Source organism: Dendrobates tinctorius, unplaced genomic scaffold, assembly GCF_039654945.1.
Source record: "Dendrobates tinctorius isolate UK_male_01 unplaced genomic scaffold, ASM3965494v1 ptg000029l, whole genome shotgun sequence".
NCBI classification, from domain to species: Eukaryota; Metazoa; Chordata; class Amphibia; order Anura; family Dendrobatidae; genus Dendrobates; species Dendrobates tinctorius.
In genome coordinates, this window is record NW_027361697.1 from 21,935,026 (window position 1) to 21,952,481 (window position 17,456).

At 44.3% G+C, this 17,456-nt stretch overlaps 1 protein-coding gene across 3 annotated transcripts in view; it reads left to right on the forward strand.

Annotated features, from left to right (window-relative positions):
- Positions 1-17,456, forward strand: part of GLMN (glomulin, FKBP associated protein) — an 89,301-nt gene that overhangs the window by 22,643 nt on the left and 49,202 nt on the right. For all 3 annotated transcript variants that reach the window (XM_073571458.1, XM_073571457.1, XM_073571459.1), the window contains exons 4-8: positions 1,647-1,766; positions 2,802-2,910; positions 11,169-11,415; positions 15,949-16,051; positions 16,984-17,171. In XM_073571458.1, the coding sequence (XP_073427559.1) occupies positions 1,647-1,766; positions 2,802-2,910; positions 11,169-11,415; positions 15,949-16,051; positions 16,984-17,171 (767 nt within the window). The remainder of the gene's footprint in view (positions 1-1,646; positions 1,767-2,801; positions 2,911-11,168; positions 11,416-15,948; positions 16,052-16,983; positions 17,172-17,456) is intronic.

The window sequence follows — 17,456 nt, forward strand, 5'->3', positions numbered from 1 at the left end:
AGGGAAGAGAATGTGAGAAGGTTGTGGTCAGAGAGAGGAAGAGGTGAGTTAGAGAGGTTAGATAGGGAGCAGAGGCAGGTGAAGATGAGGTATAGTGACTATATAGTTACAGTTACAATGGGGGGGTGGAGGGAATGATTCTAGTCCATCATTCATTGATATGAAGTGTCCATACACTTTTTTTTTTTTTTTTTTTTAATGGTGTTTTCAATATCTGTGCATTTGCAATACAATATTCTACACCATGTAAGTTATGTTTCTGATGTTCTGCAGCAGCTGGGGAAGTGAATGGTATTCCACCCAGATGACCCTCACTTTACACACTGAGGGGGGTACTTTATCTGTTCAATCTGCGTTTGACCAATTTCTGCAGAATTATCAGAATTATTTCCTTCAAATGTGCTATTATTGCACTGTTAGACCCTAGTTACAAGATATTTGGGTTATTTTGCTGTGGCGCCAATGCTCTACCGCTATGACTAGGCTTTAGCGAACACATGATCACCGTGAAACAATGGCAGAAGACCTCCATGTTTGTGGATTGGTAAGGGAAGTATCACTTTTTTGTAATGTTATGCTATTGTTGGAAGTTAATAACCTTTCTGGTTACAAAATGACTGTTCAAACCAAGCACAGGCGCTCAGTGCAGGCAGCATTGGCATGGTGAAACAATCCACTGCACCTTCCCATCTACTTGTTTTCTACCTTTTCTATCTCCCTCCATCCTGGAAAGCCAGAGCTGTCAATCAAGGAAAAGAACACCACGATAAAAGGCTAACAAGGAGGTGCGAAGATGTGTTGAACTAATTGGCCAGACCAAGGGTGCACTGAGTGCTTGTGTTTGGTTTGAACAGTCATTTTATTCTATCGCTCCCTTTATTTGCAGAGTTGCCCATACGTTTATCACCACTAGATGATGTAAATTGCTTACAGCTAATCATGTGCATCTACCCATAAAAGCTTGAGCACAGCTGCTTCCTCGCAGGCGCCCAGAGATCGCAGCAAGTATATGGCTCCATGAGCCGGAGGCTGCTCGGAGGATGAGGATTTCACGCGCCATGACGGGAGCATGCTCAGTGTGAGGCACATTATTGTGGATTTGCACATTTATAAATATAAAATCCATAGTTTTATAGTACCAGACATGGAAGAGGCTTTAGAAATCTCATCCACACGGGACAGATTTTAGAAGCCACAATGTGGAATCTTCTGTTGCAGATTTTCACCCTTTTCGACATGGCGGCTGAATGCTCGTGAAGCACACGCAGATTTTGCTTCCAAGTCATCAGACCTGCAACGACCGCCAGGGATCGCAGATTTGCTGTTGCCTCTTGATTGCCGTTGCTCGCTCATCTCATTGTATATGTAACATTGGCTCCATAGGGGAGGGTTTCGCTGGGAACATATAAGAATCAATTATTTATTTTTTTTTACGATTTGTAAAAGCTACAAATTTTGTGTTTTTAAAAAGAGAAAAAAAAACCCTAGCCAAACTCCCTTTAAACCTCTGTATAGTTATTGCCGTATATTCCGGTCACATCACCTGTCCACGTGCGGTGGAGAGGTGCCTGGGAATGCTTCACTCCCTAATCACTATCTAGAGGATGGACTAGTGAATGAAAATTACCAATCCTCCATTGTTGCAGGTCCTCATGGAGCACATGGGCTGGAATCTTGTCGGACCCATCATTCAGCGTATGCTGAAATTTACACTCGGAAGTCTGAGAGCGTCCATGTGCATAAAAATGCTCCACGGTTTGGCAGAGGTGAGTGCTATGTCTTCTTTGGCCACCATACGTTTTGGAGAATTATATGTCCGATGTGCGACATGACCAAGAAAACCAGAATTAATTTACTTGTCAGCATTTCCTTCAAAAATCCCTGAAAACTAGAGGTTTATTCCCCATTAGCATAGTGTCTACACCACGCAACATATTCGCTTTTACACCTGTGCCTGGATTAGCTGGAAGCAGGAGTTAACCGTTGTAAACTTATTTGGTTATATTGTCCTCTAATTGGTCAATAAAGGGGTTGTCTCCTTTCAGAAAATGCTGGCCCCTTGGCCATAAAAGTAAAACAAAGCACGTTACTCACTATCCCCGGGTCTAGTGCTGAGTCTCCACCGCTGCTCCCGATGTCTGTCAATGGCTGCAGCGATGAGGTCATATAAACAACACTGCTGCCAATCTGTGAGCTCAGTGGCTTTGCCTGTGTAGATGGAACGTCCACGCGCAGAGCCGTTGGTTTCAGTGATTGGCTGCAGTGCTGTCGGTGTGCTGTCGGTGTGATGTCAGCACTGCAGCTGATATCGGACACCGGGAGCAGCTGTATAGACGCACCGCTGGACCTAGGGATAAAAGGTAAAGTAAGGTTTTTTGACGGGGTTTTGTTATTTAAAAAAAAAAAAGAAAAACACGCAGCTGAAGGAATAGGTTTCCGAAGGGGAACAACCCCTTTAATTCTAAAATGTATATTTATAAGGAGAAAGCAATGGAAATGGATCGAGACAGAAAAGGCTAAGCTGATTTGGATCATTATCGGTGCCGTCTGGCGTACACTGGTTTCTCACTTATGACATTAGTAGCCTAGGAGGCGATGCCGCATGTATTCAGCACCGAGTCATGCTGGAGCGCTTCGTACTGTAGGGTGACACTTAGTGAGCGCACCGAGGGGCCCGGTAATTGCTGATATTTGTAGCAATATGTAGTGTAAAGTATATTGCTAGAAGTGTGAGGAACAGCGTGATGAAGAATACCGCCTCCCTAAGGCGCCGTCTACAACGCTCCTCTGTTTTCTTACAGTGGTGTAGTCCTAAGGAGGTCTTGTTGGGAATCCTGGAACAGATTGATGAAGAAGCGGGAGTGCTCCCCACTCGGCTCATTTTGCCTCTTCTTGACCTTCTACAAGATGGTAATGTGGCCTTGTATTTATAGAAATTAGCAATGGCAATCCCAGTCATGAAATTATGTGCTTTGTTGGATGAGTGGTGTGCTCACTCCCCATGTGATGCCAAGTAGGTCTGTCTGAAGAGAAGAGCCGGCCAAGGACTATAGAGAGAAACATGACCAGTCCTGTAGAGAATCCGGCCAGGCTAGTCATGTCTCTCCCTATGGTTCCTGGCTTGATTTTTTTTTTTTTTTTTTTTCTTTTAAAACCACGATTTCTCTGAAACTTGTTTCAGGGACCGACATACCTGGGTGCAGTCTCAGTGCCAGGTTCTGATTCCTGCTGCCCATGGTTTGGGTAGCGTGACTCTAGTGACAGGTTCCCTTTAAGATTCCTGAGCCTGGCAGCAGCTTCTCCCTCCTCCCCCACCGAGAACATGCTCAGCCATTTGTGTTTAGAGGGATGAGGAAAAGGTTTATTGATACTTTTTTTTTTTTTTTTTAAACTGTAGTAGAATCATAGAATCGTAGAGTTGGAAGGGACCTCCTGGGCCATCTGGTCCAACCCCCTGCTCAAAGCAGGATTCGCTAAATCATCCCAGTCAGATGTCTGTCCAGCCTCTGTTTGAAGACTTCCATTGAAGGAGAACTCACCACTTCTCGTGGCAGCCTGTTCCACTCATTGATCACTCTAACTGTCAAAAAGTTTTTTCTAATATCTAATCTGTGTCTCCTCCCATTCAGTTTCATCCCATTGCTTCTAGTCTTTCCTTGTGCAAATGAGAATAAAGTTGATCCTTCTACAATGTGACAGCCCTTTAGATATTTGTAGACAGCAATTAAGTCTCCTCTCAGTCTTCTCTTTTGCAAACTAAACATTCCCAAATCCTGCAACCTTTCCTCATAAGACAGGGTTTGCAGACCGGTCACCATTCTGGTCGCTCTTTTCTGAACTTGCTCCAGTTTGTTGATGTCTTTTTTAAAATGTGGTGCCCAAAACTGGACACAATATTCCAGATGAGGTCTGACCAAAGAGGAGTAGAGGGAAATAATGACTTCACGTGATCTAGACTGTATGTTTCTGTTAATACATCCTAGAACTGCATTTGCCTTTTTTTGCTGCTGCATCACACTGTTGACTCATATTCAGTCTGTGATCTATTAGTATACCCAAGTCTTTTTCACATGTGCTGTCACTTAGCCCTATTCCTCCCATTCTATATATGCTTTTTCCATTTTTATTGCCCAGATGTAGTACTTTGCATTTCTCCCTGTTAAAAACCATTCTGTTAGTTACTGCCCACTTCTCCAGTTTATTTAAATCTTTTTGAATCCTCTCTCTCTCTTCTCTAGTATTAGCTATCCCTCCTAGCTTTGTGTCATCAGCAAATTTAATCAGTTTACCCTCAATTCCTTCATAGTATTTCATTTTCTCTCACCCATGACAGCACCACGGAGAGAGGGGATCCGCCCTTCAGGGACAGGAACCTACAGATAAAAAGGGCGGTACCTCTCCTCCGCCTTCAGTTGGGTTCCTGTCCCTGATGGAGGGACCCACAGTACGGCGTACCTGTTTGGAGCCGGGGCCGGCCTGTCCGGGGATCGGCAGCGGGGAGGCCCCTGTCGCGGCAGGTGCGGTGCCTGAAGCCGCCACCGCCGGGGCCGATGTGGGCTGCCGAGTGAGCAGGGGGAGGCGCCGGAGTCGCCGCTCCGGAGAGGAGATCGGGGCTCTGCGGGGCCCGATGGAAGGGGGCAGCGCCATGGTACAGAGAGTACCAAGATGGCCGCTGCCCCGGAAGTAGAGAAGACTACTTCCGGGACCATGCGCAGGAGCGCGATCAACGTCTAGCGCGTGCAGGGGAGAGCGGTGACGTCACGGGGCGGTAAATTTAAAAGTGGTGAGGCGCAGAAGCTCCTGGCTGGAAGCGATCCTGATCATGGAGGATAGCGACCAGCAACAGGAGCAGCATGCCAGGCAGCAGCTGAAGGAGCAGCAGCAGCAGCAGCACCACCAACACCACCACCGACAGAAGGAACGAAGCATGGAGGGCCGTTCCAGCAGTCACTCCACGCGGCGTAGTACGTCAGCAGCAAGGAGCAAGACCCCACCAGGAGATCAGCCTATACAGGACCTGACTCCGTCTCCCGAACCGGTACCTGCAGCCGCGCGCCTTTTTGGGGTAAGTGATCTTCGTGAATGTTCACCCGTTGTAATACAATCCCTCTCCCTTATTAGGGAAAAAAGAAGGCAAAAAAGAACAGGGAATGTCCCACTTGCACTAAACCCCTACCGGTATCATGGGAGAAAAAACTATGCGAGTCCTGTACAAAAGAAATTGTCAGGAGACTCCGGATTTCGTATCTGACCTAAGGGCTGCAATTAAATCAGAGGTTCAGAGTGCCCTCGAATCCCTTAAACATAAGGATAAAACGAGGAAAAAAAACGCGGTAGAAACCTCCCAGTCAGATTCTTCCACATCAGGAGAAATCTCGTCTAAATCCTCAGAATTCAGCTCCTCATCCTCAGACGAGGAAACAGGAGGACGCCATTGTTTTCCCCTAGAAGAGGTAGACAAACTAGTGAAAGCTGTAAGGTCTACCATGGGGGTATTGGACCCGAGGCCGGATAAAACAGTCCAGGACATAATGTTCGGGGGACTAGGCCAGAAAAAACGGAGAGTTTTTCCGCTAAACGAGATTGTCAAGGGTCTAATCAAAAAAGAATGGGATAAGCCAGACAGAAAAAATACTACTGTCCCTTCCCTTAAAAGGAAATATCCCTTTGAGGAGGACGCATCTACGTCTTGGGATAAAGCCCCGAAACTTGATGTAGCAGTCGCTAAGGCATCCAAGAAATTCGCCCTTCCCTTTGAGGACATGGGTACCCTCAGGGACCCCCTAGATAAAAATGCGGATACCTTTCTAAAGGGGGCTTGGGAGTCGGTAGGTGGTAACCTCAGACCAGCGATAGCGGCGACATGTACCTCAAGAGCCCTAATGGTATGGGTAGACCAACTTGAGAAACAACTGAGGGAAGGGACACCTAGAGATAAGATCCTAGATTCTATCCCAGTAATAAGGGGAGCGGCTGCATTCTTAGCGGACTCATCGGCCGATTCAATCAGGCTATCATCCAAAACGGCAGCACTTTCAAATGCGGCCCGAAGAACTCTATGGCTTAAAAGTTGGCCAGGGGACCTACAGACCAAGATGAAACTGTGCTCAATCCCCTGTGAAGGGAAATTCCTTTTTGGGGAAACGTTAGACGACATCCTCCAGAAAGCAGGGGATAAGAAAAAAGGATTCCCAAATTTAGGGCCAGCGGCATTTAAGAGGCCCTTTCGAAATAAGAGGTTTTTTCAGAGAAGACCACCAAGGGAACAAAAGTGGGATGACAAAAGAAGAGATAGAGGCTTCTTCTTTAATAACTCTCCCCGGGACAAAAAGCCCTCCAAGTGACAGTACGCCCAGGGTGGGGGGAAGGTTGTCCTTTTTCCTTCCAGCCTGGAGGAGAATTTCAACAAACCCCTGGATAATAAACCTAATCCAGGAGGGCCTAAGGCTAGTTTCACACTTGCTTTTTTTTGCAGCGCGTTTTTCCCGCAAAAAACGCATTGAAAAAACGCATACATAAGCATACAACTGCTGCGTTTTTTTCAAGCATTTTTATGAGCATGCATGAAAAAAACGCAGCGTTTTTATGCGTTTGTATGCGTTTTTAGCGCGTTTTTACCGCGTTTGCGTTTTTTTCCAACATTTTTAGGTGGCCCCTCACAGTACCCAAACCATGACTTTACTAACCCTAACCCTGACCCTAACCCTAACCCTAACCCTGACCCTAACCCTTAACCAAATCATACTTAACCCTAACCCAAACCCTAAACCCTAACTAACCCTAACCCTGACCCTAACCCTTAACAAAACCATACTTAACCCTAACCCTGACCCTAACCCTAACCCTAATCCTGACCCTAACCCTAACCCTAACCCTGACCCTTAACAAAACCATACTTAACCCTAACCCTGACCCTAATCCTTAACAAAACCATACTTAACCCTGACCCTAACCCTAACCCTAACCCTGACCCTAACCCTTAACAAAACCATACTTAACCCTAATCCTGACCCTAACCCTGACCCTAATCCTTAACAAAACCATACTTAACCCTAATCCTGACCCTAACCCTGACCCTAACCCTGACCCTAACCCTTAACAAAACCATACTTAACCCTAATCCTGACCATGACCCTAATCCTTAACAAAACCATACTTAACCCTAACCCTAACCCTGACCATAACCCTAACCCTAAACCCCCTTAACTAACCCTAACTCTAACCCAAACCCCTAAATTCCATGGTTTAAAAAAAAAAACGCATATGCAAAAAACGCATACATGAGCATGCCAGTGCGCACATATGCGCATCCATAGGCTATAATGGCCATTTTTAGCGCAAAACGTGCGCATATGTGCGCATGCGCTTTTTTGCAGGGCCAAAAAATGCAACATGCTGCGTCTGGAAAATCCCAACGCACACCCCAAAAAAACGCAGCGCATGAAAATCGCATACATGCGCTGACCAGTGCGCAGGTATGCGCACCCATGTTAAATATAGGGGAAAAAACGCATGCGCAGGTGTGCGTTTTTTTCCAGCGCTAAAAAACGCAAATGTGAAACCAGCCTTAGGATAGACTTCCTCTCTCTCCCGCCTCAAAAATATGTAACGACGCCACTGAGATCCAGTATGCGAGAACAGGAAGCGCTAGAAAGCGGGGTCCTAGGCCAAGTGAAAAAAGGAGTCCTCCAGGAGGTTCCCCGGCAGGATATGGGCAAAGGGTTCTACTCCCCCCTCTTTCTAGTGACCAAGCCAGACGGCACCTTTCGTACTATTATAAATCTGAAAAAACTAAACAAATATGTCAGGAATCAGAGCTTCAAAATGGAGTCGATCAAATATACCACCAAAGTCCTGTTCCCAAACTGCTACATGACAGTGTTGGACCTCAGCGACGCTTATTATCACGAAATATCTAAGGTTAGCCGTCTCAATAAAAGTCAAAATGAAAGAATTCCAGTACAGGGCCCTGCCGTTCGGGATATCGATAGCTCCGCGAGTATTCTCCAAAATAGTAGCGGAAATGATGGCTCATATAAGAGAACAAGACATAATAATAATCCCGTATTTAGACTATTTCCTAATAGCGGGCAGCTCGTCTCAAAAATGCAGGGAACAGAGAGACGGTGATGAACACTCTACAAGACCTGGGCTGGCTTCTAAATCTAAAAAAATCAAGATTGGAGCCCAGCAGGGTACAGGAATTCTTGGGCCTAACATTAGACTCAAACATTCAGGAGTGTCGCCTCCCAGACCGCAAAAAAGAGAAGATCGCTCAAATTACAGCAAGAGCAATCCAAAATCCCTCCATGACACTAAGGAAGGCTATGTCACTGTTGGGTTCCCTATCCGCCTGCCTGCCAGCAGTTCAATGGGCTCAGTTACACACAAGAGATCTCCAGTGGGACGTATTGGCCAACCAGGCGTCAATAGGGGGACACCTAGAGGGTCGTATTACCCTAAATTCAAGCACTATTCATTCCCTAGCTTGGTGGCAAAGCCAGGAGAATCTGTCCAAAGGGATCCCCTGGACAACAAAGATAACACACATAGTGACAACGGATGCCAGTCCCTCAGGATGGGGAGCACACATGAACAACGAGGTGGCTCAGAGCGTATGGGGAAATCAAGAACTAAAAGCCTCCTCAAATCAAAAGGAGCTTCTAGCAGTAGGCTATGCGTTAACACACTTCCTACCCCTACTCCGGAATCACCATGTCCGCATCCTTTCGGACAATCGAGTCACAGTAGCCTATATAAATCATCAGGGGGGAACCAGGTCCCAAGCCCTAATGGACACATCCGCCAAAATCCTCAAACTGGCGGAGGCAAACCTGCTATCTCTGACAGCCATACACATCCGCGGTACAGAGAATCAGAGGGCAGACTTTCTGAGCCTCACCCAGTTACGACAGGGGGAATGGGTACTAAAGCAGTCCATTTTTCGGCAGTTTGTAAAAATGTGGGGGACCCCAGACATGGATCTGTTCGCCGATTTCAAAAACAAAAAAGTAGACACCTTCTGCTCCCTAGATCCCAGGGGGAATCCTCTATTTCTGGACGCATTTATGCTCCCATGGACACAGAGTCTATCATATGCCTTTCCCCCAATCATGCTCATCCCAGCGGTCCTAAAGAAGGTCAGGGAGGACAGGGCAAGAATGATACTGATAGCCCCCTTCTGGCCCAAAAGAACCTGGTTTTCCTGGCTAAGAATGCTCTCAGTAACCGACCCTTGGATCCTACCGGATCTCCCGGACCTGCTATCGCAGGGCCCAGTGCTACATCCTCAGGCACCAAACCTCCATTTAACAGCATGGAATTTGAGAGGGCACTGATGAGGGAAAGGGGATTTTCAGAAAACCTGATAACTACACTACAAAAAAGTAGGAAACCAGTTACGATGAGAGCTTACGTTAGAACATGGAAAAAATTCTTATCCACTTCTGGGTCAAAGGTTCAGGATGGGGTTCAGATTGATAAAATCCTAGAATTCCTACAAAAGGGCCTAGAACAGGGTCTGGCGGTCAACACGTTAAAAGTACAAATAGCGGCATTAGGCGCCCTCTATAACCATGATGTGGCAGGTGACCCCTGGGTAGCACGGTTTATTAAAGCCGCAACCAGATCTAGGCCAATAATCAGTCAAAGATTACCCTCATGGGACCTGAACCTTGTACTTTCAACACTGACAGGCCCTCCATTTGAACCCATTCACTCGGCAACCCTAAGGATCCTATCACTCAAAACTGTGCTTCTGGTGGCACTAACATCAGCCCGAAGGGTGAGCGATATTCAAGCCTTGTCAGCAGGGCCTCCTTTTACAAAAATTTTAGATGATAGAGTCATCTTATAACCTGACCCAGCCTATTTACCTAAAGTGTCATCACATTTCCACAGGTCCCAGGAGGTAGTCCTTCCTTCCTTCTGCCCAAATCCAAAAAATAAAGGGGAAGAAAAATTCCATACTTTAGATGTTAAAAGGTGCCTAGTACAATACTTAGAGGCCACCAAAAAGTGTAGGAAGGAAGGGTCTCTCTTTGTGTGTTTCCAGGGTTCTCGGAAGGGGCTCAAAGCATCCAAGAGTACCCTGGCAAGGTGGATAAGGGATGCGATCGCCCTAGCATATTCATCCAGCGGAAATACCACCCCAGAGGGGCTGAGAGCTCATTCCACAAGGGCAATGGCGACCTCATGGGCTGAAAGATCTGCGGTATCAATAGAACAAATCTGTAAGGCGGCCACCTGGTCAACACCTACCTTTTTCAAGCACTACCGCCTAGATCTAGCCTCTACGTCTGACCTGACCTTCGGGAGAAGGGTCCTTCAGGTGGTGGTCCCTCCCTAAGCTACCAATCTCTGAAATTCTCTCCGTGGTGCTGTCATGGGTGAGAGAGAATAGCTTAGTTACTCACCGATAACGGTGTTTCTCGGAACCCATGACAGCACCCGCTTATTCCCCTCCCCTTCACGAGTATGGTGAGCACGTTTTACTGTTAGTAGAGTGTTTCCGTTTAGGCACGGTGCTTTGATAAGTAAGCAGTATTATAATGTTGTGTATATATTTCTGTTGTCTAACTAACCTGGAGACCCTCTGATGCTCTGTAACCAACTGAAGGCGGAGGAGAGGTACCGCCCTTTTTATCTGTAGGTTCCTGTCCCTGAAGGGCGGATCCCCTCTCTCCGTGATGCTGTCATGGGTTCCGAGAAACACCGTTATCGGTGAGTAACTAAGCTATTTTTTGCCTACCTCAGACAGGGTAGTTGGGGCACTCTCCTGCTCCAGCCAGTTTTTTCGAGGTTGCCATACTCTGTAGCCATGAACATTGACTAGGAACTGTTAGTTGGGGTGTCCTGTATCCCCTCCTAAACATGGATATTAGAAATGAAGGATAAGGCAGTTGGATTTCCTCATGCAAAGTATTTTTTTCCCGCAGTAGATTGTCTGAGATCTCACATGTGCATTCGCAGCCGAAATATAGTGCTATCTGACCAGCACCCAAATTTCTATCCCCACTTTTGTTCTCCTGGTGCCACTTAAGGGGTTAGTATGAGATGAAGTAGCGGAGCTGCAGTATTGGGCATAAGTGGCTTCTACAAGACCACTAAAAGTATTTTTTGCTCTGTCATACTGGACATATCCTAACTTTTATTTACTTTATTTTTAGTTCTCCTAAACCATGAAAACAGGAGATACTACGCAGTGGGTCTGTCTCTAGCCACTATCCATTCCCGGCTCACAGCTCTGCCCGTTCCATACACCAAAGTACAGGTGCAGGAAGATAAGCATTTGCTAGGGCAGTGCTTTCTGTCATTGATCCCGTTTGTCGAGCCTTTCTTCGATATGGTCACATGCTGCCAAAACATTAATATGGAACCAGAAATCCAGCAGTTGCGGAAAGAACTATTGACATTGTAAGTATGGATTTAACTTCACAATTAAAGTACGGAATTTAAAAAAATAAATAGTAGAAAATTACTTTTACTTGAAATACAGCTCTGGCAAAAAAATGAGACCACTGCAGTTTTATAAAAATCAGCTTCTCTACATGTCTGGCAGCCATTCCAGTGTTAAATTCCAACCAGAGTGCACATCATTCTACTTAATGTGCTTCTGATTAGGTGATCACCTGAACCAAATCTTATTTAATGAAGGAAAGTATAAAAAAAACCCTGCCGTGGTGTTCACAATCCTCTTGCAATAGGACAAACTGGATGGCAAAACAAGTGCTAGTAATATAGTAAAAGTAATAGGAATTAAAAAATAACTTTTAACCATGCCAAAGGAGTTGAAAAGTCTTGATTGAGGAAAAGAAGGGCTCAATTCTGGCTTTACTAGCAGAGGGATACAGTGAGCGTCATGTTGCCTCCATCCTTAAAGTTTCTAAGACGGCAGTCCATTACAACAAGGTCAAGCAGCAGACATTGGGGACAACAAAGCTACAGACCGGCAGAGGGCAAAAACAACTCTCCACTGACCAGGATGGCCGTCATCTTATTCAAATGTCACTCAGCAACCGCAGATGACATCAAGTGACCTGCAAAAGAAATGAAAAATGGCAGCTGGTGTGAAATGCACGGCAAAAACCGTTCATAACAGGTTCCTAGAGGCAGGGCTCAGGTCATGTAGAGCTAGAAAAAAGCCTTTCATCAATGAGAAGCAAAGGAGAGCCAGGCTGAAGTTTGCCAAAGACCATAAGGATTGGACCATAGAGGACTGGAGTAGGGTAATCTTCTGAGTCTAATTTTCAGCTTTGCCCAATACCTGGTCGTCTAATGGTCAGAAGGAGACCTGGAGAGGCGTACAAGCCACAGTGTGTTGCTCCCACTGTGAAATTTGGTGGCGGATCGGTGATTATCTAGGGATGGTTCAGCAAGGCTGGAATTGGGCAGGATAATCTTTGCAAAGGACGTATGAATCAAGCCGCATACAAGGTTATCCTGGAAAAACAGTGGATTCCTTCTGCTTAGGCAATGTTCCCCAACTCTGAGGACTGGTTTTTCCAGCGGGACAATGCGCCATGCCACACAGCTAGGTCAATCAATGTGTGGATGAAGGATCACCACATCAAATCCCTGTCATGGCCAGCCCAATCTCCAGACCTGAACACCATTGAAAACCTCTGGAATGTAATCAAGAGGAAGATCGATAGTCACAAGCCATCAAACAAAGATGAAATGCTTAAATTTTTGTACCGGGAGTGGCATAAGGTCACCCAAAAGCAGCGTGAAAGACTGGTGGAAAGCATGCCAAGACGCATGAAAGCAGTGATTAAAAATCATGGTTATTCCACAAAATATTGATTTCTTCCGGAGTTAAAACATTAGTATTGTTTCTAAATGATTATGAACTTGTTTCTTAGCATTATTTGAGGTCTGTCAGCACTGCATTTTTTGTTCTTTTGACCATTTCTCATTTTCTGAAAATAAATACAAAATGTAGTGCATGGAAATTCGAAGACATGTTGTCAGTAGTTTATAGAATAAAAGAGCAATTTACATTTTACTCAAAAATAAACCTATAAAGGAAAATCAGACAAACTGAAAATTTTTGCAGTGGTCTCAATTTTTGCCAGAGCTGTATATTATTAGTTATATTAGTAATTATCAAAATACAATCTCAATTGCACTAGTATTGCATTTAAGGAAAAACAAAAGCAGGAATGACGTTCCAAAAATCTCACAATATAAAAGGAGGACACTTTAATATACAACATGGTAGCAGCGGGGTAAGTTCGGTCCATGGTGAGGCATTCCATATAGAGTTGAGCAAAAAGAGTCACGGGACATTGGTCCAGTGGCCACGTCTGTAACCTGTGGATGCCAGGCCAGAGCACTCTGAACCTCCCAATAACTGCGGCGTCCCTTTCACTTCTCTGATCAATGTGCTCTTGTGCCACCGTCCATGCATTTTGTAGCAATGTGATGGCGTTATAGGACCTGCTCAGATGAGGAGGGAGGGATCCCACAGGTAGGAGGCTAGTAGTGCTCTGATTGGTCAACTACTGACGTGACTGGACTAGGGTCGTGTGTGTGTGTGTGTGTGTGTGTGTGTGTGTGTGTGTGTGTGTGTGTGTTTTTTTCCTCTACACTCAAATTCCAAGCATGGATTCATATAATTATATACACTTAATATGTGGAAAGCCACTTAACCTAATAACAAACCCTTACGGCGCTTAATTATTACATTTCATTGTGTCTTGGGGAATGTAGTATCTTTTTAAAAAAAAAATAAATCGCATCAAAATAACGAAGTGGGGAAAAAAAAGAAAATTGTCACCCTTGCAAAATAAAAGAAAAAAATAATATATTTTTCATCATAATGAAGAAAAAGTTCGGCATTAATGGCAATCGCATGATGGATAGGACAGTTTAGTGATCTACAAATAAGTTTAAAAAAAAAAAAAAAAAAAAAAAATCTTGATATATTTGTAGAAATCCCCTCACTTACATTCCTCGGCATGATATCTAATAAGTTAATAATCATTACCTGAGGAATGTTCTTCCACGCTGAATGGAAATCCTCTAAATCTGCTGCTGGCGGCTCCCTCTGCGATTGCCGACCAATGACGTCCTAGATGTACTCGATGGGCTTTGTTTAGGCTGCTCACAGTAGTGCAAGCAACAGGTGGCCTGTCATTATCGTGTTGGAAAAACTCCTCCCGAGTCACTATGGATTATTGACCGTACCACTGGTTTCGCGACCAAGTCCCAAATCAATGCAACGCTGGCATGTTGGTCTATCTGCAGTGTAGACATGCCATACTACCAATCATTATGCTGCTTCACACCATGTTTTCTAGTGAAGTCCTCCTCATGGTGTCGCCCAGGTGGTCTCCGGATGGAAACCAAAGGCTGGAATGGTGGTCTAGCCTCCTCAGTGACCCTGTCTGCACTGCAGTGCCAGGTCGCATGTTTCTAATGGTACGCTAGGCAGCCTGGCATAAACCTGCTACCATGGCCGCCAATATCCAGACTTGTCTCCCATCGATCTCCTCAGGAATAACGTTGGCCAGCAATTACAAAGGGAGCTGCTAGCAGCAGGTCTTGATGACTTGTGTGCACAAGTGGATTCAGCATGACAAAACATTGCTCAGACAACCTTTAATAACCTTGTTTATGTGGAAATGGAATAATTTATTTTAATAAAGTGATTTAAGTAGAAATGAAATAAAATAAAGAACAAAGGGCTACAGAGCAGAGGAGGAAAAGTAACAGTAGAGGGGGGAGACTTCCGACAGTCAGTCACCTGCCAACGTGAAGGCTTTAAACCTGCAAAATATTAACAAACTCCGGAGAGTGAAGGGAATCCAGTCCCACCAAGTTTGGTAATAGTAATCCACTTCTTCGTTCTCATCCTTCACTTTACATGGTCTAAGTCTGCCACTTATTCCATCATGGAAGGAGCTACATTGGAACACCAATGGTGAGCGATGGTCATCCTGGCAGCCATTAGGAAATACTTCAGTAAACCCTTTGTCACTCAAATGGCGTCTGATATCATTGACAGTAGGAGCAAGCTGAGGACAGTTTATCCCAGTGCTACATGAAGAACTTGATTTAAGTGTGGGCTCAATGGGCTGTCAGAATGGATGCCCCAGCAAAACAGGGGGATGATCTGCAGTACCACATGCCACATTAATTCTTTGGTTAGGGGTGACGTTTTTCCCACCATAGTGATCCAAGTAACACACTGACCCCAGTCATCACTACACTCAAGGAAAGGCCACACAAGGGATTTCTCCACAGTGGACCTTGCTGTAAATTCATTGCAATTCTGCTGCAAAATCCTTGTGTTCCAGGTGGATTTTGCTGCAAATTTACAATGGATTTCACCTCTGTACGTTTAAAGGCATAAAAGAAATGGTGCAAATCTGCCACTTTCTTCCTCACTATGAGCTTGCTCCAGATTTGAAAATCTTCACCGGGCCCTTTTTTTTTTTTTTTTTTTTTTTTTTTTTTTTATACACAGAATTGTTCCATGACTGGTTTGTGCCATTTTCAGAATCCCATCCACATCTGTCACTGGCTTCAGATTTGGCTACAGATTTGCAGTGCAAAATCTGCCTCCTCTGAACATGCCCATTAGGAGCAGACATGCCTCTTGAGCTCCTGTTTGCACCAATGGTAATGTGGCACAATACCACCGCCAAAGCACCACATAAAGGGGTCCATTATGATTAGGTATTGGACTGAAAAGGACACTTAGAGTTAAGAGTCCCCTGTACAAGAACAGGGTGTCCGCCCCCGGTACCGAATTATTAATTATTAGTATTACATTCCTGGGCCTTCAACTTTGCTCCCACAAACCTGAGAATGTCTTCCTTTATGATCTGTGATGGATCGCTTCTGTTGGGACATAGAATGACTGTCTTGATGAATCTGGGCAGGTGAGACGTCTAAGAACTGTTCTCAATATACTGATATTGTGTCTGTTGTTTTTGTCAGTTGTTTCAGCTGTTTAAAGTTCCCCGTGCTCAATGCACAACTATTGGAAGGACCGGATGAGGAAGATTGTAATCCTTACCGTACATTTGCTAGGGAGATTATAGTAAGTGGTATATAGATGTCATTTTTCTATTTTAATCTATTAAATAGATTTTTTTTTTTTAATTTAAATATCACAGCAATAAATTTAATGCTTCTTATTTCATTGTATGCGTCTTATTTCATAAATTGCATCTTTTTACCTTTTATATTATTCTGCTGCACTTTCTATATGGGATAGATTAAGGATTTTCTGCCCTGATGCATTTGGCTGTGTATTTCTATAATCGTGGCAATGCCAGCCGGCAAACGGTGGAATCCTCGGCTTTGATCTTTCCTTCTGTTCTGTTCCCCCAGTAATCCTGATGCTTGCAGTAAATGAAATGCTTGTTTCTAACTTTGTAATGCTAAATAGCCTCCATATACAGGAATAAAGTGCAGACAAAGAATAATCGTTAGATGGAATTGTGCAGTGTCAAACATAAAATCGAGCCGTATTGAGAACAAAGACGAAAAATCGTGACTTGAATCTTTCAGATATTAATCGTTGACACAAGTCATTATACAAAAAAATGTCTCTGCAGTTAACCTTTTCTAATTAATTTTCTTGTTGTTCGTGTATGTGATAAAGATTTGGTCTTATATTTTCGGAGCAGTTATTTTATATTGGTTTTCAATTTCCTGCCCATTTAATTTGTATTTCATATGAAGGGCAAAAAAAATTAAAGTTTTTTCAATAGAAGTAAACCATTAAATATGTACATTCAGAAGCAGAAAGCTGAGGGTTTGTTATAATGTATCAGTCTAGGGAATCCACCATTTCCAGCCGAACAAACCTATATCCTGTTCTTGATTCCACATTAACTGGATACATTTGCATTGATCTGACTGCAGCGGTGTGAGCAGGAGACAGAGGATGTCACAGCTCAATATTGTCATTGGTTTACGAGTGATTGGAGCCATAATAAAGTTATTCATTAACACTTTCATTTTCAGGAATTCCTTATAACCTTAGGAGAGTCTCTACCCAAGATGCTTATGCAGCGTGGTTACTCTGATGAAAATGTGGACGCCGACGGGTCTGTTCCCAATCAAGGGATCTATCCAGAGGAGGCTTTGGCCTGTTTCTCCTACGTCCTGTTTGTTCACCATATTGGAATGAACAATTTCCCTTTTGTGTTTGGGTAAGAAAATGCAGAATATATTTTATGAATGATGAGACTAGGGGAAAAGAAAAATCCCATATTGCTTTCCCAAGTGATGGCACCACTATTGCCCATAGGCTGTGCCTGGTATTGCATTTTAAGAAGAACCGATCACCAAATCATAAGTGGCTTGTTTTTTTTGTTTTTTTTTCTTATTTTATGCCTGCTACTCCATTAAATATATCATTTAAAAAAAAAAATATATATATATATGTATGTATGTATGTATGTGTGTGTATGTTCCACCTTGCGGTTCCAGAGACC